At 41.9% G+C, this 27,876-nt stretch overlaps 1 protein-coding gene across 2 annotated transcripts; it reads left to right on the forward strand.

The window, feature by feature from the left end:
• Window positions 1-12,235: 12,235 nt before the first annotated feature.
• Window positions 12,236-27,825, forward strand: LOC124249659 (zinc finger protein 345-like). 2 transcript variants are annotated; one of them, XM_046680851.1, is made up of 3 exons: window positions 12,236-12,448; window positions 14,900-15,026; window positions 23,771-27,825. In XM_046680851.1, exons 1-3 carry the CDS (start codon window positions 12,416-12,418, stop codon window positions 26,596-26,598), a joined length of 2,988 nt encoding a protein of 995 aa, XP_046536807.1. In that variant the 5' UTR covers window positions 12,236-12,415; the 3' UTR covers window positions 26,599-27,825. The 2 variants fall into 2 exon arrangements, with proteins under 2 accessions (XP_046536807.1, XP_046536808.1); XM_046680852.1 differs by lacking the exon at window positions 12,236-12,448 and adding an exon at window positions 23,342-23,517 and having other exon boundaries at window positions 14,915-15,026.
• Window positions 27,826-27,876: the final 51 nt, after the last annotated feature.

Raw genomic sequence — 27,876 nt, forward strand, 5'->3', positions numbered from 1 at the left:
TAATCTAGCATCTTGAGTGTCTCCCCACAAATATTAGAAAAGAAGTCTTAAAACAAAATTTGGATTCATAACTAGGGAGCATTTTACCCAATTCATGGCAGTAATTTTAAAACAACAGCTGTTTAGTCTCTGTGTATGTGTGTCTATATGTGTATGTCACATGTACGTGATATTTTTACCTCTGGATGGTATGGGCAAAATTTAAGAGCTCTGTTTAATTGGCTTAAGTTAAGCACATACCTAAATTATTTCTAAATGGAAGAGAAGTTAACCCAAATGTCTTTTAAATTACATGATATAAATTAATCTTTGGTAACTGAAAGCTTATTTTAGTTTGTTGGTTTGATTAAAATGGACATGTTTTCAGAGTCATCAGCACTGGATATGATGCAGACGTGCAGCCTTTATTGGTCAAATAAGCTGAGGTTATCTCTACTGAAAACTGGTTAGCAAACACAATAACTTAAAATGATGGCTAATTTGTCTAATGTCTCATGAAGTTGTGTAGGCAGTCTAAGTAATTGCTGGAAGCAAGTAAACTGAATAAATGTAAAAAAGGTAAATTTTGGGGGGAACTTTTTAACAATGATTATGCATTATGATGTATGTACTTAAAACAACTTAAGACTATGGCTAACTGCTTTAGTGTCTCATGAAGTTTTTGTCAGTAACCTAAATATGATTGTTACAAATAAATTGTCTAGATGTAAGTGAGATAAGAGTTTATAGACAAACTTTTTAAAAAATTCTTTTTTATTTGAGTTCATAATAGTTTACATCATTGTGAAATTTCCATTGTGCATTATTTCTTTTCTGTCACCACATAGGTGCTCCCCTTCAACCCCTGTGCCCACCCCCCACACCCCTTCCACTAGTAACCACTGAACTGTTTTCTTTGTCCATGTGCTTGTTTATATTCCACATATGAGTGAAATCATCTGGTGTTTGTCTTTCTCAGTCTGGCTTATTTTGCTTAGCATAATTCCCTCCAGGTCTTTCCATGTTGTTGCAAATGGGATGAATTTGTCTTTTTTTTCTGGCTGAGTAGTATTCCATTGTATGTATATACCACATCTTCTTTATCCAATCATCAGTCGATGGGCACTTGGATTGTTTCCATGTCTTGTCTATTGTGAACAGTGCTGCAATGAACATAGGGGTGCATATTTTATTTTGGATTGTTGATTTCAAGTTGTTTGGGTAGATACCCAGTAGTGGGATAGCTGGGTCATATGGTAGTTCTATTTTCAGTTTTTTGAGGAATCTTCATACCGTTTTCCATAGTGGCTGCACCAGTTTGCATTCCCACCAGCAGTATATAAGAGTTCCCTTTTCTCCACACCCTCTCCAACATCTGTTATTTTTAGTCTTAGTGATTATAGCCATTTTAACAGGTGTAAGGTGGTACCTTAGGGTACTTTTGAGTTGCATTTCGCTGATGATCAGTGATGTTGAACATCTTTTCATGTGTTTATTGGCCATCTGCATATCTTCTTTGGAAAAATGTCTGTTCAGATCCTCTGCCCATTTTTTGATCAGGCTGTTCGTGTTTTTGTTGTTCAGTTGAGTTCCTTGTATATTATGGAGATTAACCCCTTATTGGATATATAATTTGCAAAAATTTTGTCCCAATTAGTGGGTTGTCTTTCGGTTTTGATCCTACTTTCTCTTGTCTTGCAGATGCTCATTAGTCTGTTGAACTCCCACTTGTTTATTTTTTATTTTCTTTCCTTTGTCCGAGAAGACGTGGTATTTGTAAAGATCCTTTTAAGTTTGATGTCAAAGAGTGTACTACCTATGTTATCTTCCAGGAGTTTTATAATTTCAGGACTTATCTTCAAGTCTTTGATCCATTTTGAGTTTATTTTTGTGTATGGCATGAGATAATGGTCTACTTTCATTCTTTTGCATGTGGCTGTCCAGTTTTCCTAACACCATTTATTGAAGAGATTGTCTTTTCTCCATTGTGTGTTCTTGGCACCTTTGTCGAAGATTAGCTGTCTGTAGATGTGCGGTTTTATTTCTGGGCTTTCAGTTCTGTTCCATTGATCTGTGTGCCTGTTTTTGTGCCATTACCCTGCTGTTTTGATCACTATGGCTTTGTAGTACATTTTGAAGTCAGGCATTGTGATGCCTCCGGCTTTATTCTCTTTTCTCAGCATTCTTTTAGCAATTTGGGATCTTTGGTTGCCCCATATGAATTTTAGGATTCTTTGCTCTATTTCCATGAAGAATGTCATTGGGATTCTGATTGAGATTGCATTGAATCTGTAGATTGCTTTGGGTAGTATGGACATTTTAGCTATGTTTATTCTTCAAATCCATGTGCATGGAATCTCTTTCCATCTCTTTATATCATTATCTATTTCTTTGAATAATGTCTTATAGTTTTCATTGTCTAAGTCCTTCGCCTCCTTCGTTAAATTTATTCCTAGGTACTTCATTCTTTTTTTGCAACTGTAAATGGAATTGTATTCTTGAATTCTCTTTCTGTAAGTTCGTTATTAGAGTGCAGAAATGCAACTTATTTTTGTAAGTCGATTTTGTACCCCACAACTTTATTGTAGTTGTTAATTATTTCTAATAGTTTTCTGATGGATTCTTTAGGGCTTTCTGTATATAAGATCACGTCTTCTGCAAACAATGAGAGTTTCACTTCTTCACTCCCTATTTTGATTCCTTTTATTCCTTTCTCTTGCCTAATTTTTCCGGCCCAAACCTCCAGTACTATGTTGAATAAGAGTGATGATGGTGGGCATCCTTGTCTTGTTCCTGTTCTCAGAGGGATGTTGTTCAGTTTTTCCCCATTGAGTCTGATGTTGGCTGTGGGTTTCTCATATATGGTCTTTATTGTGTTGAGATAATTTCCTTCCATCTCCATTTTGTTAAGAGTTTTTATCATGAGTGGCTACTGGATCTTGTCAAATGCTTTCTTTGCATCTATTGAGGTGATCACATGGTTTTTATTCCTCATTTTGTTAATGTGGTGTATCACATCGATTGATTTGTGCATGTTGAACCAGCCCTGTGTCCCTGGAATAAATCCCACTTGATCATGATGTATGATCTTTTTGATGTATTGCCAATGTATATTTTGACGTATTGATGTATATTTGGGTTGCCATCATTTTGTTGAGGATTTTTGCATCTATGTTCATCAGCAATATTGGCCTGTAGTTTTCAGTTTTATGTTGTCCTTGTCAGGCTTTGATATCAGAGTGATGTTGGCCTCATAGAATGTGTTAGGATGTGTCCCATCTTCCCTAATTTTTGGAGTAGCTTGAGAAGGATAGGTATTAAATCCTCTCTGAAGTTTGGTAGAATTCCCCAGGGAAGCCATCTGGTCCTGGGCTTTTATTCTTTGGGATGGTTTTTATTACTGTTTCAATCTCTTTACTTGTGATTTGTCATTCAGATTCTGTATTTCTTCTTGATTCAGCTTTGGGAGATTGTATGAGTCTAAGAATTCATCCATTTTCTCTAGATTGTCCATTTTGTTGGCATATAGTTTTTCATAGTATTCTCTTATAATCCATTGTGGTATCCATTGTTATTTCTCTCTTTCATTTCTAATTTTATTTATCTGAGCTTTCTCTCTCTCTTTCTTTGTAAGACTGGGTAGATGTTTGTTCATTTTATTTATCTTCTCAAAGAACCAGCTCTTTATTTCATTGATCCTTTCTATTGCCTTTTTTGTTTCTATAGCATTAATTTCTACTCTGATTTTTATTATTTCTCTCCTTCTACTGACTTTGGGCTTTGTTTGTTCTTCTTTTTCTAATTCACTTAGGTGTAGTTTGAGGTTGCTTATTTGGGTTTTTTTCTTGTTTGTTAAGGTGAGCCTGTATTTCAATGAATTTCCCTCTTAATATGGCTTTTGCTGCATCCCATACAAGTTGGAGTAGTGTGTTTTCATTTTCATTTGTCTCCAGATATTTTTTATTTCTCCTTTAATTTATTCAACAATCCATTGCTCATTCAATAGCATGTTGTTTAGTCTCCACATCTTTGTCCTTTTCTCAGCTATTTTCTTGTAATTAATTTTTAGTTTTATAGCATTGTGATTGGAAAAGATGCTTATTATTATTTCAATCTTCTTAAATTTATTAGGCTTGCCTTGTTTCCCAGCAGGTGGTCTATTCTTGAGAATGTTCCATGCACACTTGAGAAGAATGTGTATTCTGCTGTTTTTGAATGGAGTGTTCTATATATGTGTAAGTCCATCTGGTCTAGCTTTTCATTTAATTCCACTGTGTCCTTGTTGATTTTCTGTCTGGATGATCTGTCCATTGATGTGAGTGAAGTTTTGAGGTCCCCTACTATTTTTGTGTTATTATTAAATCTTCTTTTAAGTTTGTCAATAGTTGCTTTATGTATTTTGGTGCTCATGTGTTGGGTGCATAGATATTTATAAGTGTTATTTCTTCTTGATGGAATGTCCCTTTGATCATTATATACTGCCCCTCTTTGTCTCTCTTTACCTGTCTTATCTTGAAGTCTACTTTGTCTGATATAAGTATTGCAACATTTGCTTTCTTTTTTTGCCATTACCTTCGAGTATCATCTTCCATCCCTTCACTCTGAGCCTGTGTTTGTCATTGGGGCTGAGATGTGTTTCCTGGAGGCAGCATATTGTTAGGTCTTGTTCTTTAATCCATTGCACCACTCTGTGTCTTTTTTTTTGGAGAATTCAATTCGTTTATATTTAGGGTGATTATCAACATATGAGGTCTTAATGCTGCCATTTTGTCACTCATTTTCCAGTTCTCTTGCATTTCCTTTGTTTCTTGTCCTGTGTATTTTGGCCTACCAATCAAGTAACGTAGTTTTTTATGTTGTGTTTCTTTGTTTTCTTATTATTTATTATTTGTGCCTCTGTTTTGCTTTTTTGTTTAGTGGTTACCCTGAGGTTTGTATTTAAGATCATGTAGACAAGATAGTCCCTTTTCTGATGGCCTCTAATTTCCTTAGACTAAACGGATTCAATCCCTTTCCTCTTCCCCTCCTAAGTTGTTTTCTCACATCTTATTCCATCTTATGTTATGAGTTTGTGGTTAAAATGACAAGATTATTTTTGTTTTTAGAGTTTTCCTTCCCTTTGTCCTTAATGCTATATTTGAGTATTTGCTATCCTGCTCTGATTCTGTCTACCTGTTTAACTCCTTACTCCAATCTTTGTAACCCTTTTCTTCCCTTTTTTTTCAGGTATGAGTGCCTTCTTGAGGATTTCTTGTAGGGGGGAGTCTTGTGGCTATGAACTCCCTTAATTTATGTTTGTCTGGGAAAGTTTTTATTTCCCCATTATATCTGAAGGATATTTTCGCTGGATAGAGCATTCTTGGCTGAAAGTTGTTGTCCTTCAATGATTTGAATATGTCATTCCAGTCTCTCCTAGCCTGTAAGGTTTCTGCAGAGAAATCCACTGAAAGCCTGATGATGGTTCCTTTGTAGGTTATTTTCTTCTCCCTTGCTGCCCTTAGTATTCTTTCTTTGTCATTCAGTTTTGCCAGTTTCACTACTATATGCCTTGCAGTAGGTCTTTTTACATTGACATATTTAGGAGGTCTGGCAGCCTCTTCCACATGGATTTCCTTCCCCAGGTTTTGGAAGTTCTCTGCCATTATTTCTTTGAACAAGCTTTCTACCCCATTCTCCTTCTCTTCTCCTTCTTGAATACCTATAAGTCTTATGTTGCATTTCCTAATTGAGTCAGATTTTTCTCAGAGACTTTCTTCATTTCTTTTTAGTCCTAATTCTCTCTCCTCTTCTATATAGAGCATTTCAATATGTCTATCTTCAATTATGCCGATACACTCCTTTATGGTGTCTGCTCGAGCATTCAGGGAATCCTTATTTTGTTTTATGTCTTCCATTGTCTCTTTCATCTCTAGTATTTCTGATTGATTCTTCTTTATAGTTTCAATCTCTTTTGTGAAGTAGCTCCTGAACTCGTTAAATTGTTTCACTACATTCTGTCTTACCTTGTTGAGTTTTTTGATGACAGCTGTTTTGAATTCTTTGTCACTTAGATCACATATTCCTTAGGACTGATTTCTGGGTACTTGTCATTTTCTTTCTGGTCTGGAGATCTAATATAGTGTTTGATATTGCAAGAGGCTCTGTTTTTTCGCATCCTGGTGTTATTATATTTCAGTTACCACCTATTGCCATTGGGTGGGGGTCAAGAGCCCCATATTCTGATCCCTCTTCCTTCAGCCAAAATCCTAGGGGTTGGAGCTGTGCTGAGGGAGTTGGGGGAGGGGCACTTTATTCTGCATGCTCTCAGGGTTTTCTCCTTCTGCTCTCGCTATCTGCTCTCCTGGTGTGTTGGCTTGATGAGGTCACCCCCCAATTCCCACAAAAGCTTTTACCCTGGTAGAGGGCATCCCTCTAGGCTGCAAGGTGGGCCCTAGGGAGTCCTTGATGTTCCCATGAATGAATGCCCCCCCACGCCTTCCCTCTAGGAGGCCTCTTGCAGTCCCAATCACAGTCTTTAAGGGACAGAGTGAAGATTTTTCTTACCCTGTTCTACCTCCGAGGGGAGCTCCAGCCTCTCCACCCTCTGTTGTATGGCTGCATGGATCTCTCTGACGTTTTGTGTGTTGAGTTTGGACGTCCTCTCTTGGAGTACGGATTATTGGAGGGGGAAGATTTCGGCGAGACCTGACTCCACCATGATGCTGACGTCACTCCCTGCAGATAAACTTTTAGCAATAACTATAGTTTATGACATAAGTAGTTAAAATTGCTTCCACAATCTCTTTGGTAACTTGAAACACTGAAATTTTGTTAGGTTAAACTGAATGATAAAAATTCATTGAGTATCTAGATCATTTCCAAATAAGATAGACTACTAGACATTAATTATTAAGTCTGGTTTATCTACTTTTGGCTTCTTATTACAGAGAAACTAATAATGTTTGGGTCTATTAGTAAACATGTCTTATATTTTATTAAAGGTTGTTCTATGAAGTAGCATGCTTCTAAGAATTATTTAAAAGTGTTTATGAACTTGCCAAGCTGCAGAATATTAGTATAAAAGACAGTTCATAATTGCTTTTTAGTTTTTACTAGGGTCTGTAAGGGTTAAAAATTCTAATTAATATATGAAATTAAAGCTACTAAAAATTAGTGAGGAAAACATCTTTGTGTTCGAGGAAAGTAAGATAGATGTTTTCAATAGAGAACATACAAAGAATACAGATTTTCTTGTTTTGAAATATATATATTTGAAATATATATATATATATATATATATATTCAAATCCTGAATGAAGTCTTTCTTTTGACCTGGAAGAAGGAAAAATTTTTTTTCTCTTTGAGAATTTTAGGAGGGTCCCTGGGACTTCTCAAAGAAATTTGTTTTCGCTCTCCTCCTACAAGGAGGAAGCTACTAAACTTATTAGACTTACTTGATATGTTAAATTACATGGGAAGCATTGTGAAACAAGTGACGATAAGCCATCTTAGGTAGTATAATGTTGGTAAATGATATAAATGTTTTAAAAATTATATAACATTCCTAAAATTCTTGCCTGTTCTGCTTGTCAGCATAATTCTGGTTATTATCTTGAAGTGTTGTAAGTCACAGAAATAGCCAAGTTCCTTTGTCAATTGCCCTTTTGAGTATTCTGTCATTTGCAGATAGTTGCTCTTTTACTCTGATGTTTTTGCAAAATGTATTTCATCTTCACAGAAATTCATGGGAAGGATTCTGATACTAGAATACATGTTTCTGATAAACTTTCAGATCATAAAACTGAACTGTGTAAGAAATTATAGAACTCAGAGAAACTGATGACTTCATGAAACTGCTGACAGAATATTAAGATCAAGAATCAATTACACATGACTGAATGAACTGATGACAATGATTATAATTTTTATGGCTTTTGTTAGAAATATTGATTTTTAAAATGTTTGTGTTTTTTTCAGATTTAAGGAAATTTTTTTCTCTTTTCTCCCAAGCTAACTATGACTCATAGCAATTTGGTAAATTATACCTTTGTAAGCAGGATTGAAACATTTATCTTTTTCTCCCTACCTGATCCTTCCAGAATTTGGAAACTTAGTGAATATTGTTTTCATGGCAATACAGTTATTTGCATAAGTTCAATAAGAATCTGTTCTCCTTATAACAGGACAGAATTGGAAACATTGGTTATATTACCAAGGCTTTGACTGGAATGTCATATTTGAGAGGAACATACAGACTCAGGTATGACAAGACAGCTTTTGAGGAATAAAGATTGACTTTCTGGGATAAAGCCACTTGGAAATACTGGTCTGGTACCTTGTTTACAGGGTTCCCAGCAACTGGGTAAGTAAGGAAGGTCACTTCTCTGGCAGGTGCCTGGAACCTTGAAATATTTGGGGGAACCTCAAGAGAAGAGAGTTATTCACCCAAATCTAAGGTTTTGCAGGTGAAGCCTGATGACAAATCCTTGGCTTGGCTTCTCTGGCCTCAAGAGGCCTTTAAGTTCAGTCTGAGAGTCTTTATTAAAAGTTACAGCAAAGCAGATTTTAAAGAGCCTATATGATGAATGGCTATTCTTGCTGAACTTATGTAACTAACTGAATTGAGTTTTATTGAAACCAGAGTTATTTTGCAAACCAATGAGTCTTAATTGGCTATCTTTGGTAAAAATGAGGGTGATTTTAGAGAGAAAAATTATGTTTCAGTAGAAACTATGGTACACATTCATGGATATTAGATTCTAGTTCTGTTAATTGTCTTTAAGGTTTTTGTTTTATGTCTATTAACAAGACTGGATCCTGAATTCTTCTAGTCTCTTGAAATATCTGGCTACAAATTTCCAAACTAACGTTTTCAACTTTTCCCCATCATTTTCACTTGGAATCACCGAGAACTGAATTTGCCCTTTTTTCTGAAGCCTTGCATACTGAAGCTGGAGGACTTGATATAAACTGAAGAGAGATTCATGTCTGTTACTGTGTAAGATACCTGAATATGCAATGACATCATCAGAGACATTTCAAAGTGAAAAAGATGCTTTAACTCAGACATCTAGAAATCTTCTTGACCAGCTGCCACCTGGGCTCAGGAACTGGTTTATAATTTACTCCCACCATTAATCTTGTTTTTCTTTTTGTCTCTCTAGAAATGCTTCTTATTAAATACCTGGTTAATTGCTTACACACTACATACCTAAATTTGGGAGCCCATCTGCATCACCATCTTACTAAGAGACTGGTTCAGTGGAAGAGAACAACCTATGCCCCTCATCAACAGGATGTCTCTCTTCTTTTAGAAGTGAAAAACAAAAAGGGGGAATTGTTTCTGGCTCAACACAAGGTTGGCATATGGGAAGCCATATTGTAGGAAAAAAACCATAATGTAACTTTGAATGACCTCTGACTAACTAAACCAGCTGGATATGCATCCTCTAGGAGATTCACCTACTCTGTAAATTTTATGACCCCTGCTTGTGCTTATACCTCCCAGATGTGATAAGACAATAACTTCATTCTTTTGAGTTCCTTAGGAATGTGATGACCCCTGAACAGAGAGTCTATGCTGATAGCCATCATCAATGAAAACTGAAGGATCTGGTGTGGTGACTCCTGGGTCAACATTGATAACCCCCTCCCCTATAACCCACTGGCCTATATAACTGCTTCAAGAATCTGTGCCTCCCTTCAGATGTTTCTTTTGGACGTTAGTCATCCATCTTCCCTCTTGCTAGCAAGCTGTAATAAAATGCCCTCTGTCTGCCACCATCTTGCTTCTTTTTTTTTTTTTAAGATTTTATTTTTCCTTTTTCTTCCCAAAGCCCTCCAGTACATAGTTCTGTATTTTTAGTTGTGGGTCCTACTAGTTGTGGCATGTGGGATGCCACCTCAGCATGGCTTGATGAGTGGTGCCATGTCCGCGCCCAGGATCTGAACTGGTGAAACCCTGGGCCACTGAAGCAGAGCACATGAACTTAACCACTTGGCCATGGGGCTGGACCCCCATCTTGCCTCTTGACACCTGGCTTTTTCTCCTGGTGAGCAGATCATGCCCTTTGTGCAGTTATAGGCTGACCCAGTGGAAACTGACTGGCCAGCCCTGAGTGGGGGCCTGAGGTGCTGATTTATAGTTGTTGAAGTGGGGAATGGTCAGTTTGAAGCAGGGAGTTGGATTGGCAGCTGGGGACTGGTCAAGCTGCAGGCTAGGCAGCCATCTTCTGCAGGCCAGGTGGCAAGCTGGTGACCAGACCAATGATTGGCTAGGCAAGGGGAGGGAGATTTTTAAGAAAAGGGAGAGGGATTTTCAGGCAAGGGGAGGGAGGTGTTCTCAGAGCATGGAGTTCTTGTAATTTGAGTCTTGGGTCAATCAATGGTTAATCCCAGATGGTGGGTGACAGCTGCATCTTACTGCTGCTCAAGAGACAGTTTTTGTTCTGCCTTTTCCCTGGCTCATTTCCACCCACCTAAAAAAGTGCCCACAACTGAGTATTTGCTCAATGAACATTTGTAGAGCTGTGAATAAACAGCACACTCAGTTTCTTGTTCATTTTTACTAATCTGGCTACTATAAATGTCCACTTCAACTCTTCCCTTCAAGCTGGCCTTGCTTAATGCTTTCAAAAATCATAGCCCTGGTAAAAATATCTAATGTTTTTACTTTCCTCAGCATCCCCTGATATTTCCCCCAGAGCTATTTCTGATCTATCCTTGAACAACTTGTAATTGCAGGCCCTCCAGAACTAGTTCAATGGACCCCATCTCTTATCAACAGAGTGATTAAGAATTGTCTTTCAGAAAACGGGCAGAGTCACATAGCCAGAGCATCTGCAGAAGAAATCTTGACCTGAAATGACCAAGGAACCAAAGATCCCCCTCCACATGGAGCCCAAGGACCAGGACATGACCAGAACTTGAAAGCTGGACTCTTATCAGAAGTGAGGGGTCCCTCATTCAGGAAGATCTGGTGTTAAAATTCCTTCCCCACGTCATCATAAATGTTTAGAACCTCATCATAAATGTTTAGAACCCTGTTGTAAATGTTTAAAGCCTTACCATAAATGTTTGGAGCCCACCAATCAAAATCTGTCCTGCCAGCATTTCTGCGTGCCCGCCTGTTTTTCCTAACCTCTTAAATTTTGCCCCAAATCCTGACTGGGGAGACAGACCTGAGGGCACAGCTTGGTCTCTCTAAGGATGAATCTCACAAAATAAAGTTGATTTCTTCCCCAAAAGCTGATGCTGTAATTAATTGGCTGTTTATGCACATCGGGCCAGAGAACCCCAATTTTTTTGGAGTAACAAACTGCATAAACATTACTACTAGTTTTCTGAAATTTGCACTTCAAAACAGTTTTTCTGAAATAATCTCAATTCCCCACGCAGAACTATACCTGCAATCACTGGAAAATGATAACCACTTATCAGCAAGGAAAAGAGATCATGGGGTTCCGATGTTCCTTTTGAGGACGTGCTGAGATAGCAAAAGTTGCAACCACTGACCCAAACCAAAAGAGAGTTAAGTTGGTCTCCATTTGAGAAAAGTCAATTTGCTAAATGGAATTGAGTATGTCTTAGGATATGGAGTAAGAAATATTACACGGGTACAACAGAGTTCCTCAATAAGTAGAACACAATCACTATCAGGCAAGGCAGACGTTTTCTGTGAGAACCAGGGGCAGAGCTCCTGCTTGTCCACCTTTTTCAGGGCAGCTTAACATCCCTCTTCTTCCCCTTTCAACGGACTCAGAGTCTCTTCTTTTGTTCCTAGTCAATCATAGTGAAACTCACAAACTGGTTAATGTCTCAGGCTATATGCATCTGAAGAGGAATAACATAATGCCTCCAGCTATGCATGGACTCATTTTATGTCTGAATGACTCTATGGAATGATATGGCCATATAGACCAGTAGATTTGAGAGCATCTCAAATAATTTTATGCTCTGGGAGCAGGCTGAGTTTCACAGAAAATGAAATTATGTCTTTTCGCTGCACTTAAGGAGCAAAGTCTCTCCTTCCAGGTAGGAACACCACTTTTAAGCATCCCTCTGAGGGCTGCACAGCCAATGCTCTCTGGTTGCTCAGGATGGAAAACACTCTTCCCTGCGGCACTAGAGCTCTGCGAACTACATTACCCCAAGGAACTTGCGCAGAGTTGAGCCAATGAAAGATGAGGGTGAAAGCATTTCCGTGCCAATTGGACGAGTGAGAGAGGGACTTCCGGCCTCCTCGTCGTGGCGGCCATTTTGGTTGCTCTTGGGCCTATTCACCTGAACTGAGGGTCTGGAGCGAGAGTCGGGGCTGACGGGGCGGACGAGGAGGCGCCGTCCCCGTGGCCCAGGCGGCTCTGAGGCTCGGTGACGCCGCCTGGGGCCCCGGGCCACGGAGCGCCGCGCCCGGCGCCTCGTCTCCTGCCGCTCCCGATCCCGGCCGCCCCCAAGGCCGATGGCGGCGGACGCGCGGAGGGAGCCGGCTCAGGTGAGCGCTCGGCTCCGGCCCGCCCCTCCCGCAGCGCAACCCGAGCTCCAGCCCGAGGGCGGGCGCTGCTCCCGGGCCTGCAGCCCAGGCCCCGGGGTCGGGCCGGGGAGGCGCTCGTGGTGCCTGTGGCTGTGGGCGGGGGCCGGGCTGCGGGCGAGGGTCCCGGGCCGAGGGTCCCGGGGTCCGCAGGGAACAGTGTGAGGAGGGGTCCCCCCTGGACTGGCAGGGGAGGGGCTGCTCCTTCAGTCCAAGGGCCCCGGAGCCGGGAGGGCTGTGACCAGAGAGGGACGCGGTGCGTGTTGGGGTTTCAAAAGTTCTCCAGGCGCTGCTCGGAGAGAACGGACGGGAAGGGGTGAGGAGGCCGGGGAGGCGCGGGGAGCGGAGTCCTGGTCCGAGGGCGCAGAGCTGGTCCGAGGCGGCTCTGAGGACTGAGGCCCGGAGGTCAGTGAGTGAAACCGAGGTCACCGGGTCGCAGGGCGGGGCGGGGTCCAGCCGTGGTGCCTCAGGGCGGGGTCCTGCCTCGCCCCACAGGTTCTGGGACAGAAGAGGCACTTACGGAACCTGCACAGGGAAGGAGAGGGTGTCCGGTCCTTCAGTGGCCTTGACACCACTTGTGTCAGGGATTTTGGTGACTTGAGCCTCTTACCTTTGCTGTTTTCCTGGCTTTTGGGTGTAGGGACGCTGGAGATATCCTTAAGTCCAAGATCCTGAGTGAGGCCAAGGGTAACATGGAGGTGTTCCCATTTCTGACAGCCAGGGTAAACAGTTGTGGAAACTTACCTCGGGAACGGATACCAGCGTGTGCAAATGTTTGGAGGTGTGACTGAGCTGGAGACAGGGGACAGCATGTCTCCGTTCTGTGAAGAACAAAGAGCAGGGGGTCAGGGATCAGTCCTGTAATGTGGCCGCCTGAGAAGTTGGGAGGTAACGGGAGGCTTGGATAGGAGGAAGGAGTTGGTCTTGCCCGAGTTTAACAGGCTCTGTCTGGCTGCACAGAGGATACTAGACTATGGGGTTAAGGGAGGAAGCAGGGAGCCCGGAGTAGGCAGTTACTATAACCAGATGAGTGTTGATGGACCGGAGTCTGGTGATCGTGGAGCTGGGCAAAAAGTTGGACACTCTGTCCCTTTTTTTAAGAAGGGTTGTAGGTGAGGGAGAGGAAGGGAAGAGTCAGGGATGACTCAGTGTCACTGGTATTAGCAGCTGAGGGGATGGAAGCTCCCACTGTGAGGTGGAAGTTAGTGACAGATTAATTTCCCTTGGGAATATCAGAAAGATTTTTTGGTGCTGTTAAAGATGTTTCAGAGAACAGTGAATGGAGGCATCAAGTGGACAGCTGGACACACAGGTCTGGAAATCTGGGGAAGGGTTCAGGACGGAGATAATGAAAACTGGTGGCTGTTGTGTGGAGCAGGAAGGAGCTGTACTCCCCATTAGGTGGGGGAATGCAGGTCGTCCTGGCAATGCTCTTAGCTGGTCTGAAGGAGGAGCATGCATGATGAGGAGTGGTTTTCTTGCTGTGCGCCTAGTGAGGTGCAAAGGTGCACGCAAACCGAGGTGAAGGGGAGAAGTGACCGTGGTAACCATATGGGAGACAGCATGGTCTGGCAGGTGACTAAGGCTTCTGTGGGATGAGTGGACATGAGATGGCTGTGGAGGCAGAGGAGTAACTGAGACAGGATGACACTGAGCCAGGGCTCCTGCTCATTCACTGATGTACACCTTCACCAGAATTGTGTGATGAGTTTTGGTGGGGACTGGGGTGTTCAGTGTTGATGGTGGGTAAGGTGTGGGGCACGTGTGGTCATTTGTGAGAGTCACTGTGCCTGGCACAGAGACCATCAGGGCTGGGGTTCTAAGGAAAGTTGAGTGGAGATAGGAGGATTGTGTGAGCAGCACAGAAGTGGAGGTAGGCCAGGGGCATCTGTAGCTCACACGTGCTCCTGAGGGCCTGATGTTGAGAAGGATCAGAGGTGTAGAGGAGGCCTTCAGAGCAGCACTTGGGGATTTCCCTAAATGCAGAGCTGGGAGTGCAACTGTGGGCACTGAAGACATGAGAGGTACAATCTACGGAATGACATGCACATCGACAGGAAGCGTGAGCCGATGGCCCTCGGGCCCTGGTATTGGAGACTGAAGGGCGAAGCACGAGCCCACGTTTGGCTGCGTCTTGGAGTCCAAGTCTAGAGTCTCCAGTGGAATTGACAGGGTGGATGAGACCCTACAGGCCAGGACCAGAGCTTGGATGAGGTCTCTGTGCCCCCCTGCCTGATGTTTCTGACGGCTGAACACAGTGAATAAAGGGACCCTGAGGATAGGGTGGGCCTCAGTGGCACCTGGACTGGAATTCCTCTGAGGTGGGGAGCCGTGGGGGAGGATGAGTGTGTGGTGAGATGGATTGTGGGATCTCAAAGAGAGTGTTGATGGTTTCATCTGTCCCCGTCATTACAGGACAGTGTGACATTTCACGATGTTGCTGTGTACTTCTCCCGGGGGGAATGGAGGCTCCTGGATGAGGCTCAGAGACGCCTGTACCTGGATGTGATGCTGGAGAACTTTGCGCTTTTATCCTCTCTGGGTAAGACTCTCACAGCCTCGCCAGTGAGCTGGACTAGGCTGTATTCCCTCCCCACAGCCCTTCTCAGTCATTTTTCTCATGGACCGTGGACACCGCTTGCTTCCCCAGCTTTCTGGGTGGTGCCGTGTTGCTAGGGCTGGGTGTGTGCACCGCCTTCTTCTCTCCCCTGCAGCCCCAGTACCTGCTGTACGGAGCCCTCTTAGGAAAGGCATCCAGGCTGGGGGTATTGCAGTGAGCTTCACGGATTCCACCGAGCTTGCCCTCTCTGGGTCATTGTTCCCAGATCCATATCACTTCTGTATCCCAGGCTTTGTTCCTTCTTTTCCCTTTCGTTTCCTCATGGCTGCTTGTGCCAGGCATGTAGGCATTGTCATGGTCACTACTTATCTGAACCATGGGATGCTTTTCAGTGTCCTCCTGCATGGTTTGTAGTGTTTAGATCTGTTTTGTTTTGTTTTTTCAGCCTTGTAGATGTAAAATTGTATACCTTCATTCCTTGGCATCCTCGGGAGGATTGATTGATTCCAGGAGCCCCCGTTGATAGCAATATGTGAGCATGCTCAAGTCCCTTATATGAAATGGCATACTCTTTGCATATAAGCTACGTACATCCTCCTGTATAGTTTAAATCATTTCTAGATTACTTGTAATGCCTAATACAATGTAAATACTATGTGAGTAGTCGCCTACACATCACTTTATTCATGTCTGTTTAGCGTCGTGCTTGGTGCATGGCAAATGCAAAGTTTGCTTTTTGGAACTTTCTGGAATTTTCTTTTTTCAAATTTTTTGACCCGTCTTTGGTTGAAACCATGGATGCAGAACCTGTAGGTATGGAGGGGACCTGTATATTAAAATGTACAAAATGATGGTTTGATATATGTATGCAATGTGAAATAATTGCTACAATGAAGTTAATTAAACATCCATCACCTCATAAAGTTACCTTATTATTATTATTGTATTTTTGCTAAGAATGCTTAAGATTTACTCTCAGTAAATTTCAAGCGTACAATACAGTATTATTAACTGTAGTCACAACGCTGTGCGTTACAGCCTCAGAACTTGTTCATCTTATAACTGAATGTTTGTACTTTTTGACCACCATCTTCCCCATTTCCTCCATGCCCTGGCTCTTGGCCTTCTACTCTGTGTTTCTATGATTTTGATTTTTTTTTACATTCCGTCCACAGTGAACAAGGGTTCCTTTACTTACCTCTCATCCTCAATAACACTTGTTATCTCTGCTCTTTTTGATAGTATCCGTTTTATCAGGTGTGGGGTAACATCTCATTGTGGTTTTGATTTGTATTTTCCTGGTGATTAGTGAGGAAGAGCATTTTTTCATATACCTGCTGGCCATTCGTAGGTCTTCTTTCATTCAGTGTCTATTCAGGTCCTTTGCACATTTTTTAATCAGATTGTTCTTTTGCTGTTGAGCTCTGTGAGTATCTTTTATATTTTAGATAGTAACCCCTTATGAGATATGTTTACAAATGTTTTCTCCCTTTTTATTGTGTTGATTGCTTCCTTTGCTATGCAGAAGCCTTTTAGTTTGATGTAACTGGACTTCTTTATCTTTGCCTTTGCTGCCTGTGCTTTTGATGTCATATCCAAAAACTTGTTGCCAAAATCAGTATTAAGCATCTTTTTCTGTGTTTGTTTCAAAGAGTTTTATGTTTTCATGTTTTACATTTAAGTCTTCAATCCATTCTGAGTTAACTTTTGTGAGTGGTGTAAGGTTGGGCCCTGGTTTCAGGTTTTGTGCGTGTGCATATCCAGTTTTCTCAACAGCATTTATTGGAGAGACTTTCCTTTCCCCGTTGTGTATTCTTGGCACCCTTGTCAAAGAGTAGTTGATCATGTATGCATGGGTTTATTTCCGGGCTCTGTGTTCTATTTCATAGATCTGTGTCTGTTTTTATTTCAGTGCCATACTGTTTTGATTACTGTTCTTCTGTAATATAGTTTAAAATCTTGAAGTGTGATTCCTTTAACTTTGATCTTCTTGGTCAAGATTGCTTTGGCTATTCGAGGTCACTTGTGGTAGAATTTTAGGATTCTTTTTCTATTTCTGATAAAAATGCCATTGGAATTTTGGTAGAGATTGCATTGACTTTCTAGGTTGCTTTGGGTAGCAGAGATATTTTAACAATGATAATTCTTCCAATCCAAGAACATAGAATATCCTTCTATTTATTTGTGTTTTTAGTTTCTTTCATAAGTGTGTTATAGTTTTCAGTGTACAGATCTTTTACCTCTTGGTTATATTTATTCCCAAGTATTTTATTGTTTGTAATGCTGTTGTAAGTGGGATTGATTTCTTAATTTCTTATTGATATTTTATTGTTAGTGTATAGACACAACTGATTTTTGTATATTGATTTTATGATCTGCAAATTTACTGAGTTCATTTATTCATTCTGACAGTTTTTTAGTGGAGTTTTTATCGTTTTCTTTATATAAAATCATGTGATCTGCAAAAACAGTTTTGCTTTCTTTTTTCTGATTTGGATACCTTTCATTTGTTTTTCTTGCCGTGTTGGTCTGCCTAGGACTTCCAGCACTAGTTTAAATAGCAGTGGTGAAGGCGAGTATCCTTATCTTGTTCCTAATCTTAGAGGAAAAGCTTTTACCTTTTCACTGTTGAATATGTTGGTACCTGTTGTCTTATTACATATGGCCTTTTTGATATTGAGGTACATTCCTTCTACTCCTAATATTTTGAGAAGTTTTATCATGGAAGGATTCTGAATTTTGTCAAATGCTTTTTCTGCATTTATTGATGTGATCGAATGTTTTGCCGCATTCTGTTAATGTCGTATAGCACATTTATGATTTGATTGTGATGAACATCCTTTTGCATCCCAAGGATAAATCCCACTTGGTCACAGTTTATCATTCTTTTCATATCCTGTTGAATCGGGTTTCCTAGTATTTTGTTGAGTTTTTCTACATCTATGTTCATCAAGGATGTTGGCTTCTAATTTTCTTTTCTTGTAGTTTCCTTGTCTGGCTTTGGTATCAGGTTAGTGCTGGGCTCCTAAAATGAGTTTGGAAATGTTCCTTCATCTTCAAATTTTTGCAAGAGTCTGAGAAAAATTAATGTTAATGTTGATAGAATTCATCTGTGAATCTATTGTTGGTGGCCTTTTCTTTGTTGGGAAATTTTTGATTACTGATTCAATTTCCTTCCATATTATTGGTCTATTCAGATTTTCTATTTCTTCATGATTGAGTTGATAGCTTATGTGTTCTCTGTTTTTTCTGGGTTATCTAGTTTGTTGGCTTATAACAGTTGACAGTATTCTTATGATCCTTTCTGTTTTTGTGCTGTCAGTTATAATTGCTCCTTTATTTCTGAGTTAATTTATTTGAGTTTTCTCTCTGTTCTGAGTTAGTCTAGCTAGAGGTTTGTCAATTTTGCTTATCTTTTCAAAAAACTGGCTCTTATTGGGCCAGCCCCGTGGTGCAGCGGTTAAGTTCGCACGTTCTGCTTTGGCGGCCCAGGGTTCACCGGTTTGGATCCCTGGTGCAGGCATGGCACCACTTGGCAAGCCATGCTGTGGTAGACATCCCATATATAAAGTAGAGGAAGATCGGCACGGATGTTACCCCAAGGTCAGTCTTCCTCAGCAAAAAGAGGAGTGGTGGCAGATGTTAGCTCAGGCTAATCTTCCTCAAAAAAAAAAAAGGAAAGAAAAACTGGCTCTTAGTATTGTTCATCTTTATTTTTTTTTAAAGATTGGCACCTGAGCTAACAACTGTTGCCAATCTTCTCTTTTTTTTTCCTCTGCTCTTTCTCCCCAAATCTCCCAGAACATAGTTGCATATTTTAGTTGTGGGTCCTTCTAGTTCTTGCATGTGGGATGCCACCTCAGCATGGCCTGATGGGTGGTGCCACATCCGCGCCCAGGATCCGAACTGATGAAACTCTGGGCCACCCAAAGTGGAGCGCACAAACTTAACCACTTGGCCACGGCACCAGCCCCTCCATTGTTTTTATTGTTTCTTTTTATTTATTTCTGCTCTGATCTTTGTTTTGTTCTTTGTTCTGCTAACTTTGGTCTTAGTTTGTTCTTTTGCTACTTCCTCAAAGTGTAAAATGAGGTTATTTATTTCAGATCTTTTTTCTTAACGCCATCATTTATCACTTTAAACTGCTCTTAGAACTGATTTTGCTGATTTTGTATGTTTTGTTTTAATTTTCGTTTGTCTAAAGGCATTTTTTATTTTCCTTGTGATTTTTCCTTTGACCAGTTGATTGGTCAGGAGTGTGTTGTTTAATGTCCACATATTTTTGAATTTTTCAGCTTTCATCTGTTACTGATTTCTAGTTTTATCTATTGTGTTAGGAAAAGATATTTGATATGATTTCAGTCTTTGAAATTTGTTAAGACTTTGACATATATTATCTGTCCTGGAGAATATTCTGTGTGGACTTGAGAAAAGCGTGTATTCTGCTGTAGTAGGATGGAATGTTCTCTGGATGTCTGTTAGATCCATTTGGAGTAAAGTGTTTTTCAATTCAAATATATCCTTATTGATTTTCTCTCTGGATATCCACCCATTGTTGAACGCAGGATATTGAAATTCCCTCTTAATATACCATTGCTGTCTTTTCTGCCTTCAGATCTGGTTGTATTTGTTTCATGCTTAATTTAGATGCTCTGATGTGTGGTGCATATGTACATACAATTGTTACATCCTCTTGATAATTTGACTCCTTTATCATTATGTGATGACCTTCTTTGTCTCTTGTGACATTTTCTGACATAAAGTGTTTTATCTTATAAGTATAGCTACCCCTGCTCTCTGGTTTCCATTTGTGTGGAGTATCTCTGTCAGTCCCTTCACTTTCAGCCTGTGTGTGTCCTGAAAGTTCAGATTACTCTATCTTAGGCAGGATATAGTTGGATCTTGGTTTTTTGTTTTTCTGTTGAGCCACTGTATGTTTTTGGATTGGAGAATTTTATTAGGACCTACTATTGCCATTTTGTTAAATATTGTCTGGTTGTTTTGTAGTTCCTTTCTTCCACTCCTGCTGTTTTCCTTTGTGATTCCCATGGTCGTATGCTTTTGTTCATTTCTCTTTGTCTTTTGTGTGTGTGATAGAGGTTTTTGCTTCGTGGTTACTGTGAGGCTTATATAATATATCTCATAGCGTTGTATCTTAAACTGATAAAAACTTAACTTTGATCACATGCAAAAACTCTACTCTTTAACTCCCCTCCAGACAAATTTTATGTTTTTCATGTCATAATTTACATCTTTTTATATTGTGGAACGATTAACAAATTACCGTGAGTATAGTTGTTTTTCATACTCTTTGTCTTGTATCCTCAATATTAGAGTTGAGTGATTAACACACTGTTAGACCATTAGAATATTCTGAATATGACTATATACTTACTTTTATCACTGTGTTTTGTATTTTCATGTTACTAATTACTGTACTTTCATTTCACCTTGAAGAACTCCGTTTAGCATGTCTTGGAGGGTAGATCAGGTGGTGATGGATTTGCTTGGCTTCTCTTGGTCTGGGAAAGTCTTTTTCTCTCCTTCATTTCTGAAGGGCAGCTTTGCTGGTAAAGTGTTCTTAGTTTGCAGTTTTTTTCTTTCAGCATTTAGAACATCATCCCACTCTCTCCCAGTATGCAGTATTTCAACTAAGGAAACCTCTCATATCCTTCTGAGGATTTCCTTGTATAAGATGAGTTTCTTTTCTCTTAGACTTTTCAAAAGTGTACTTCACTTGGTGAAGTCACCTTTGGATTGAATTTTTGGGGGCACTTCAGAGCATCATATGCCTGAATGTCCATTTCTCACCCCAGATTTGCTTCCTCCCTCTCTTCTTCTCAGGCTCCCATAATGCAAATACTGTTTTGTTTCATGATGTCCCGTAATTCACGTAGGGTTTCTTCCCTCTTTAGTTCTTTGATCTTTTTTCTTCTTGAAATCACTGGAAATTTCACAAGACCTGTCTTCAGTTTCAGATTCATGCTTTTGATTGATCAAGTTGACTGTTGCTGCTCTCTCTTCCATGTTTTTTAATTTTTTAAAGATTGGCACCTGAGCTAACATCTGTTGCCAATCTTTTTTTCCACCCTTTTCTTTCCCCTAAAGCCCCCCAGTACGTAGCTGTATATTCTAGTTGCAGGTCCTTCTGGTTGTGCTCTGTAGGATGCGGCCTCAGCGTGGCTTGATGAACGGTGCCATGTCTGTGCCCAGGATCCAAACTGGTGAAACCCTGGGCCGCTGAAGTGGAGTGCACCAACTTAACCACTTGGCCATAGGGCTGGCCCTTCTATTGCATTTTTTCATTCATTATAGTCTTCAGCACCATCATTTCTGTTTGGTTCTTTTATACATTTTCTATTTTTCTATTGAAAATCTTATTTTGTTTGCATGTTGTTTTCTTTATATCGTTGAGTTATATATTTCTGTTTTCTTGTAGCTCACTGAGCTTCCTTAAAATTGTTTTGAACTCTTTGACAGTTCATAAATCTGCATTTTTTAAGTGAGTTTTTAAGTATTAAGCATTTTTAAGCATTTTTGCATTTTTAAGTGAGTGATAAATTATTGTGTACCTTTGGGGTATCATGTTTTCTGGATTTCTGTATTTCTTGTAGCCTCATTTTGATGCCTGTACATTTCATGGGGCAGTCCCTTCTTCCAGACTTTACGGAAAGGTTTTGGTGGGGAAGCTCTTCACATGTGTGCCATCTTGCGGGGGTGTGGTAGTTCCTACTACAAGAAGGCCCAGCAGCTTAGTGTCTGCACAGCTGAGGTCACCTGAGGTCAGCATCAGCAAAGATTGCAGGGTCCTCAACAGCTAAGGCTCTGGGTGTCCACAGCAGTGGAGAATGCTGCTGGGGACCTCCTGATCTCTTTCTCCCATAGAAAATAATTTGAGGAGTTCCCTGTTGATGCCAAGTCTGGCTCTTGGATGCCTTCATGGTGGTGGTGGCATTGGTCTCTGATGTGCAGGCACCTGTGGTGCAGATATGAATCTGGATTCTAGAATGTGAACAGACATGGAACAATAGTAGTTCTAGGGTCCCAGGTGCTGAATAGTCCTGAGTGGCATTGACGTCACTGTGTAAGATACAGTCACACACTGAGCAGTGAGGGAGCCGGTGAACACAGAGAAACAGTGTCTCTGGGGTCTGAGAAGCTGGCTCGCGCACAGCAGCCATGGCCCTGGTGCCTGAGGTGCAGCACTCGGGTGACAACCATGGAGTCAGGTTATGGAGTCTGGGCAACCATGGAGCACTTGTGGCTCTGTGGTGTCTGGGATATGTGCACTGTTGAGAGGGGTGGCAGTCTTGGTCCTGGAATGAAGCAATAGCTCCTCCTTTCACAAGGGGACAACTCAGCAAATTATCCTCTGGCAAGTCTCCCATGGCGATAGCTATTGGTTACTTTAGTGTGAAAGCTGCCAGTGTCCTCTGCAGAGCAGGCAGCTGGGGTCCACATCTGTAAACACTCGGCCGCCTCTGCTCTGCACTCTGTGGTGGTCACAGCTGTAGCGGGGACTGTTGAGGTTCTCTGCAGCAGAGGCTGCTGGGGTCCTCTGCAGGGCAGGCCATTGGGGATCATGATGTTATCGGTCTTTTGACTGATACACACAGCCCCTACCCTTATTTCCTGGTCGTTTCTAGGTGTCTTCAGTACGTCACTGTCTCCAGTGATCTTTTTTGTATGGTTATTCTCCTTTTTAGGTTCCACTGTGTTGCTGTGGTATCTTAATTGGGCTTTTGAGCACCCAAGGGCCAGTTTTGACCACACATAGCTGTCTAGTTGTTTCTTGTTCATGGCAAAGGCTGGTTTCCTCCTCCAGCTCACTGAGATCACTCACTTAGATCTCTTTTCTGTGGTCTTTTGTAGGCTTAGTTGCTCTTAAACAGTGCAGACCGTTCACCTCTCCTGTCATTTGCTTAGGACTTGTATCCTCTATGTCCCATGTAGTTGCCCAACTAAGGTTTGGGGAGAAGACTTCTTTGTGCATCACAGGATGGGCGTGAATCCAGCTTGGCAGAGTATGCTTAGAGGGGGCCTGGCCCTGGTGAGTGGCAACTGAGGAGGATGTGACATCAGGTCCATTTTCACATCATAGCAGGAGCCTATCCATCCAGATTTGGTGCCATTGCCAGTGGCCACACCCCATTTCCACCTTTCCTTCCCTATATTGACACTTTGTTGACTTGTCAGGTCTACTAGGTGTCATTTCCTGGGTGATTTCCAGCCCAGGGATAATTTTCACCTCTCTGAACTTCACATCTGACCCGTTTCTCTCAACTCTCCTTCTGCAGTGCTCTCTACCAGTGGCCCTCACGTGTTGAGCTGTGAGGTGTGAAGATATCCTTAAATTGACCTTGAGTAGCTGCAAATCTCTTGTGATTGGATTTTCATGGGCTTGGCTGCACCTTCTGCTGAGCCTCACATCAGCAGCAGAAAAGGTCCTGCAGGAAACTGGGCAGAGAACAAGGTGTAGACGCTGCTTCTCTTCCTTACGTCACACCCTAACTTTGTATCCTTCCCCTGCTGAGATCTCCACCACTTTGTGATCTTAGAGGCCTGGTGAGGCACAGCAACCAGCTGTCCCTTCATCTGGATTCCAACTCCCTTGTCTTGAAAAGCATCCCATAGATTCACTGTGAGATGAGACAGATGCTCGTTTGTGCTGGGGTTGCCCCTCCCTGTGGTCAACATGTACTTCACCAGGATTTCTTTGCCTTCAGGTTGCTGCTGTGGAGCAGAGGGTCTGGAGGCTCCCTTTGAACAGAGCATTTCTGTAGAAGTTCCACTTGCCAGGACTCCCGAGGCAGCTCCATCTTCTCAGAAGACCCACCCCTGTGAGATGTGTGGTCCAGTCTTGAGAGACATTTTCCACGTGGCTGAGGAGCAGGGAACACAACACAACCTGAAACCATTGAATTGTGGAGCTTGTGTGAAACAGTTTTACATCAGAGCAAAGTTTCAACATGACCAGGCGCAGCATATGGGAGAGAAACCATTCAGATGCAGTGTGGACATGGCCTCATTTGTGAAGAGCAGCAGATTCCATGTGTCAAGGAATCCCTTTCCCTGGGGGGAGGTTGGGAAGGACTTCCTGGCCAGCTTGGGATATCTCAAACAAGAGGTCACTCACACCAGGGAGAAGCCAAAGAAACTCACCCAGTGTGTGGCCACTTTACCAAACAGAAGAAGGCGTTACATCTGGGGAGAACACAGGAAAGACTTCAACCCCAAACACACGTTTGTTCAGGATCAAGGTGTCCAAATGGGAAGACAGTGTTTTGAGTGCCATGAATGTGGGAAAACATTCAGGTACAAATCCTCATTTGTTGTGCACCAGAGAGTCCACACTGGGGAAAGGCTTCATGTGTGTGGAGAATGTGGCAAATCTTTTAGGCGAAGCTCAACCCTCAGTCAACATCAAAGAATTCATACTGGGGTAAGACCATGCAAGTGTAGCAAATGTGGGAAATCCTTAAGCCACCAATCTGTCCTTGTTCATCCCCAAAGATGTCAAAATGGAGAAAACAGTTACATGTGCAGTGAGTGTGCAAAATCTTTTACCCATAGCTCGGTGTTCATTCAACACAGGGGAGTTCGAATTGGAGAGAGGCCTTATAAATGTAGTGACTGTGCGAAATCTTTTACCTCTAGCTCTGCCCTCAGTTATCATCAGAGATCTCACACAGGAGAAAGGCCTTATGAGTGCAGTGAATGTGGGAAATCTTTTATCTCTAGGTCTGACCTCCGTTATCATCAGAGAGTTCATTCTGGAGAAAGGCCTCACGAGTGCAGTGAATGTGGGAAATCTTTTATTACTCGTACTGCTCTCCGTTATCATCACAGAGTTCACACTGGAGAAAGGCCTTTTGAGTGTAGTGAATGTGGGAAGTCCTTTACCCGAAGAAATAACCTCATTATACACCTAAGAGTTCACTCAGGAGAAAGGCCTTATGAATGCACTGAATGTGGGAAATCTTTTACCTTTAGCTCCAGCCTTCGTTATCATCACAGAGTTCACACAGGAGAAAGACCTTATGAGTGCAGTGAATGTGGGAAATCTTTTAATGATAGGTGGACACTCATTCGACACCGGAGAATTCACACTGGGGAAAAACCTTATGTGTGCACTCAGTGTGGGAAATCTTTTACCTGTAGCTCCACCCTCCAGTATCATCAGCGTGGTCACCTTGGAGAAAGGCCTTATGGGTGCACTGAATGTGGGAAATCTTTTACCACCAGCTCTGCCCTCCATTATCATCAGAGAGCCCACACAGGAGAAAGGCCTTATGAGTGCAGTGAATGTGGGAAATCTTTTATCTCTAAGTCTGACCTCCATTATCATCAGAGAGTTCATTCTGGAGAAAGGCCTTATGAGTGTAGTGAATGTGGGAAATCCTTTATCCGAAGAAATAACCTCACTTTACACCAGAGAGTTCACACAGGAGAAAGGCCTTTTACGTGCAGTGATTGTGGAAAATCTTTTAACAATAGGTGGACACTCATGCAACACCAGAGAGTTCACACAGGAGAAAAGCCTTATGTGTGTGGTGAATGTGGGAAATCTTTTACCTGTAGCTCTACTCTCTGTTATCATCAGAGAGCTCATGCGGGAAAAAGGCCTTACAAATGCAGTGAATGTGGGAAATCTTTTACTTCTAGTTCCACCCTTCGTTATCATCAGAGAGTTCACACAGGAGATAGGCCATATGAGTGCAGTGAATGTGGGAAATCTTTTACCTCTAGCTCAGGCCTCCGTTATCATCACAGAGTTCACACTGGAGAAAGACCCTATGAGTGCAGCGAATGTGGGAAAACCTTTAAGGACAGGTCACAATTCAATAAACACCAGAGAGCTCACACTGGAGAAAGGCCTTATGAGTGTAATGAATGTGGGAAATCCTTTAGCCAAAAATCTTCCCTCTCAATACACCAGAAAATTCATAATAAAGAAAGATCTTATGAGTGCGGTGAATGTGGGAAATCTTTTACCTCTATCTCAGGTCTTGCTTATCATCAGAGAGTTCACTCGGGAGAAAGACCTTATGAGTGCAGTGAATGTGGGAAATCTTTTACTAACAGCTCAATACTGATTCGACACCAGAGAGTTCACACAGGAGAAAGGCCTTATGTGTGCAGTGAATGTGGGAAATCTTTTACAAGTAGCGCCACCCTCTCTTATCATCTGAGAGTTCATGCAGGAAAAAGGCCTTATGAATGCAGTGAGTGTGGGAAATCTTTTACTTCTAGTTCTACCCTCCGTTATCATCAGCGAGTTCACACAGGAGATAGGCCTTATGAGTGCACTGAATGTGGGAAATCTTTTATCTCTAGCTCCAAACTCCGCTATCATCAGAGAGTTCACACAGGAGAAAGACCTTACGAGTGTAGTGAATGTGGAAAATCCTTTAGGGATAGTTCTCAATTCAGTCAACACCGGAGAGGTCACACTGGAGAAAGGCCGTATGAGTGCAGTGAATGTGGGAAATTTTTTATGCGAAAATCTACCCTTTCTCAACATCGGAGAGTTCACACTAGAGAAAGGCCTTAGATGGGCAGAGAACGTGCAGTTTCCTTTTCAGTGGAATGACACCAGTGCAAACTCTGAGGAACCATCTGTTGGAATTGATTCTCATACATCTGAACATGCACACTGGGGAGATTTCCTCTAAGTTTCAGTTGTGTGGGAAGTTTGTGTAAATATATGGCCATTTCTAACCTGTCCAAGGCTCTTTCCAGGTTTGTGTCAAACTCCTGGTTTCTGTGGTTGAAACCATTTCACTTCTACCACCTGGCAGGTCCACACAGTGTGTCTTGTCAGTTACTACCCCAGTGTGCTCAAGGAAGCTGACCTCTGTTCTCCCATGTGTTAGAGGAAGTTAGGAATAGTCTGAGCCCTCAGGGGTCAGCTTTCCCTCTGCCTTGACTGCCTTCCACATGGACCTGAGTCAGTGTTGGTGCAGAGAATGACTACCTTTTTCAGGGACGTGTGGTCTCCACATTACCCTTGTGATGATTTTTTTCCAGCTTCCAAGTCACAAACTCAAGTACTGCCTGCTGCCTGTTGCTTTGTCTTGTACAATATCGAAGGCCTTATAGTTTAAGTCCTCCTTAATCTTACATGTTTTATTTACTCTGTGGGGTAGTTTGTAAACAGATTTTGCCTTTACAAGCATGAAGGGTTGAACAACTTTTTAGGTGTCTCAAACTTAGTGTGCCTGAGGAGAGACAATGTGATGGCAGAAAATAACTTGTCAGTTTTAACCAAATTTCTATTGCTCCCACAGCCTCCCAGAAAAGACTGCAGTGTTTTCTGGTTCTCATATGAGGCCTGAATGCTGTGATTCAGGAGGCTCAGTGATGACCCTGAGGAAAGGGTTGGTGTGAGAACCTCAAGTGAGTCTGAGGGCAGCATGAACTTTTTCCCTTCCTCACAGGAGGTCTCACCAGACGTCAGCACTGTGGAGGGGATATCTTCCCCATCCACAAAGAGCCGTGTGGCCTGATGTCCACAGTTCGTTGGGTGAGAGTCACTGGTTGTAAGACTATTGGGTCCAGGAGAAACTATAATTGGTAGAGAAACACTGGCTTAACAGGGAGTGGAGGAGACTGCAGCCAGCTGGATGGAATGTGCCTCTTCTGAAAATGCATCCAGAAGTGGTTCTGTGTTGGTGACTTGTGGCATCAGTTTGTACACAAATCTTGGAAGCTCCAGGCAAGTTTATCTTGTGTAGCTGAAGTCACTGTCCAAGAATGTAATAAAAATTGTTGAAAAGTTTTTTGGATTTTTGTAGCTTCTCAGTGATGTTCACCTCAAGGTCATTACTAG

The sequence above is a fragment of the Equus quagga genome, chromosome 13, assembly GCF_021613505.1.
Source record: "Equus quagga isolate Etosha38 chromosome 13, UCLA_HA_Equagga_1.0, whole genome shotgun sequence".
Lineage (NCBI taxonomy): Eukaryota > Metazoa > Chordata > Mammalia > Perissodactyla > Equidae > Equus > Equus quagga.

What these genes read in the sequence shown, in the direction of transcription:
- LOC124249659 (XM_046680851.1), top strand. Translation starts at nt 12,416, where the DNA reads ATGGCGGCGGACGCGCGGAGGGAGCCGGCTCAG. An exon ending in CGCGGAGGGAGCCGGCTCAG is followed by an intron (nt 12,449 to 14,899) that starts GTGAGCGCTCGG and finishes CCGTCATTACAG; the next exon opens with GACAGTGTGACATTTCACGA. An exon ending in TGCGCTTTTATCCTCTCTGG is followed by an intron (nt 15,027 to 23,770) that starts GTAAGACTCTCA and finishes CTTTGCCTTCAG; the next exon opens with GTTGCTGCTGTGGAGCAGAG.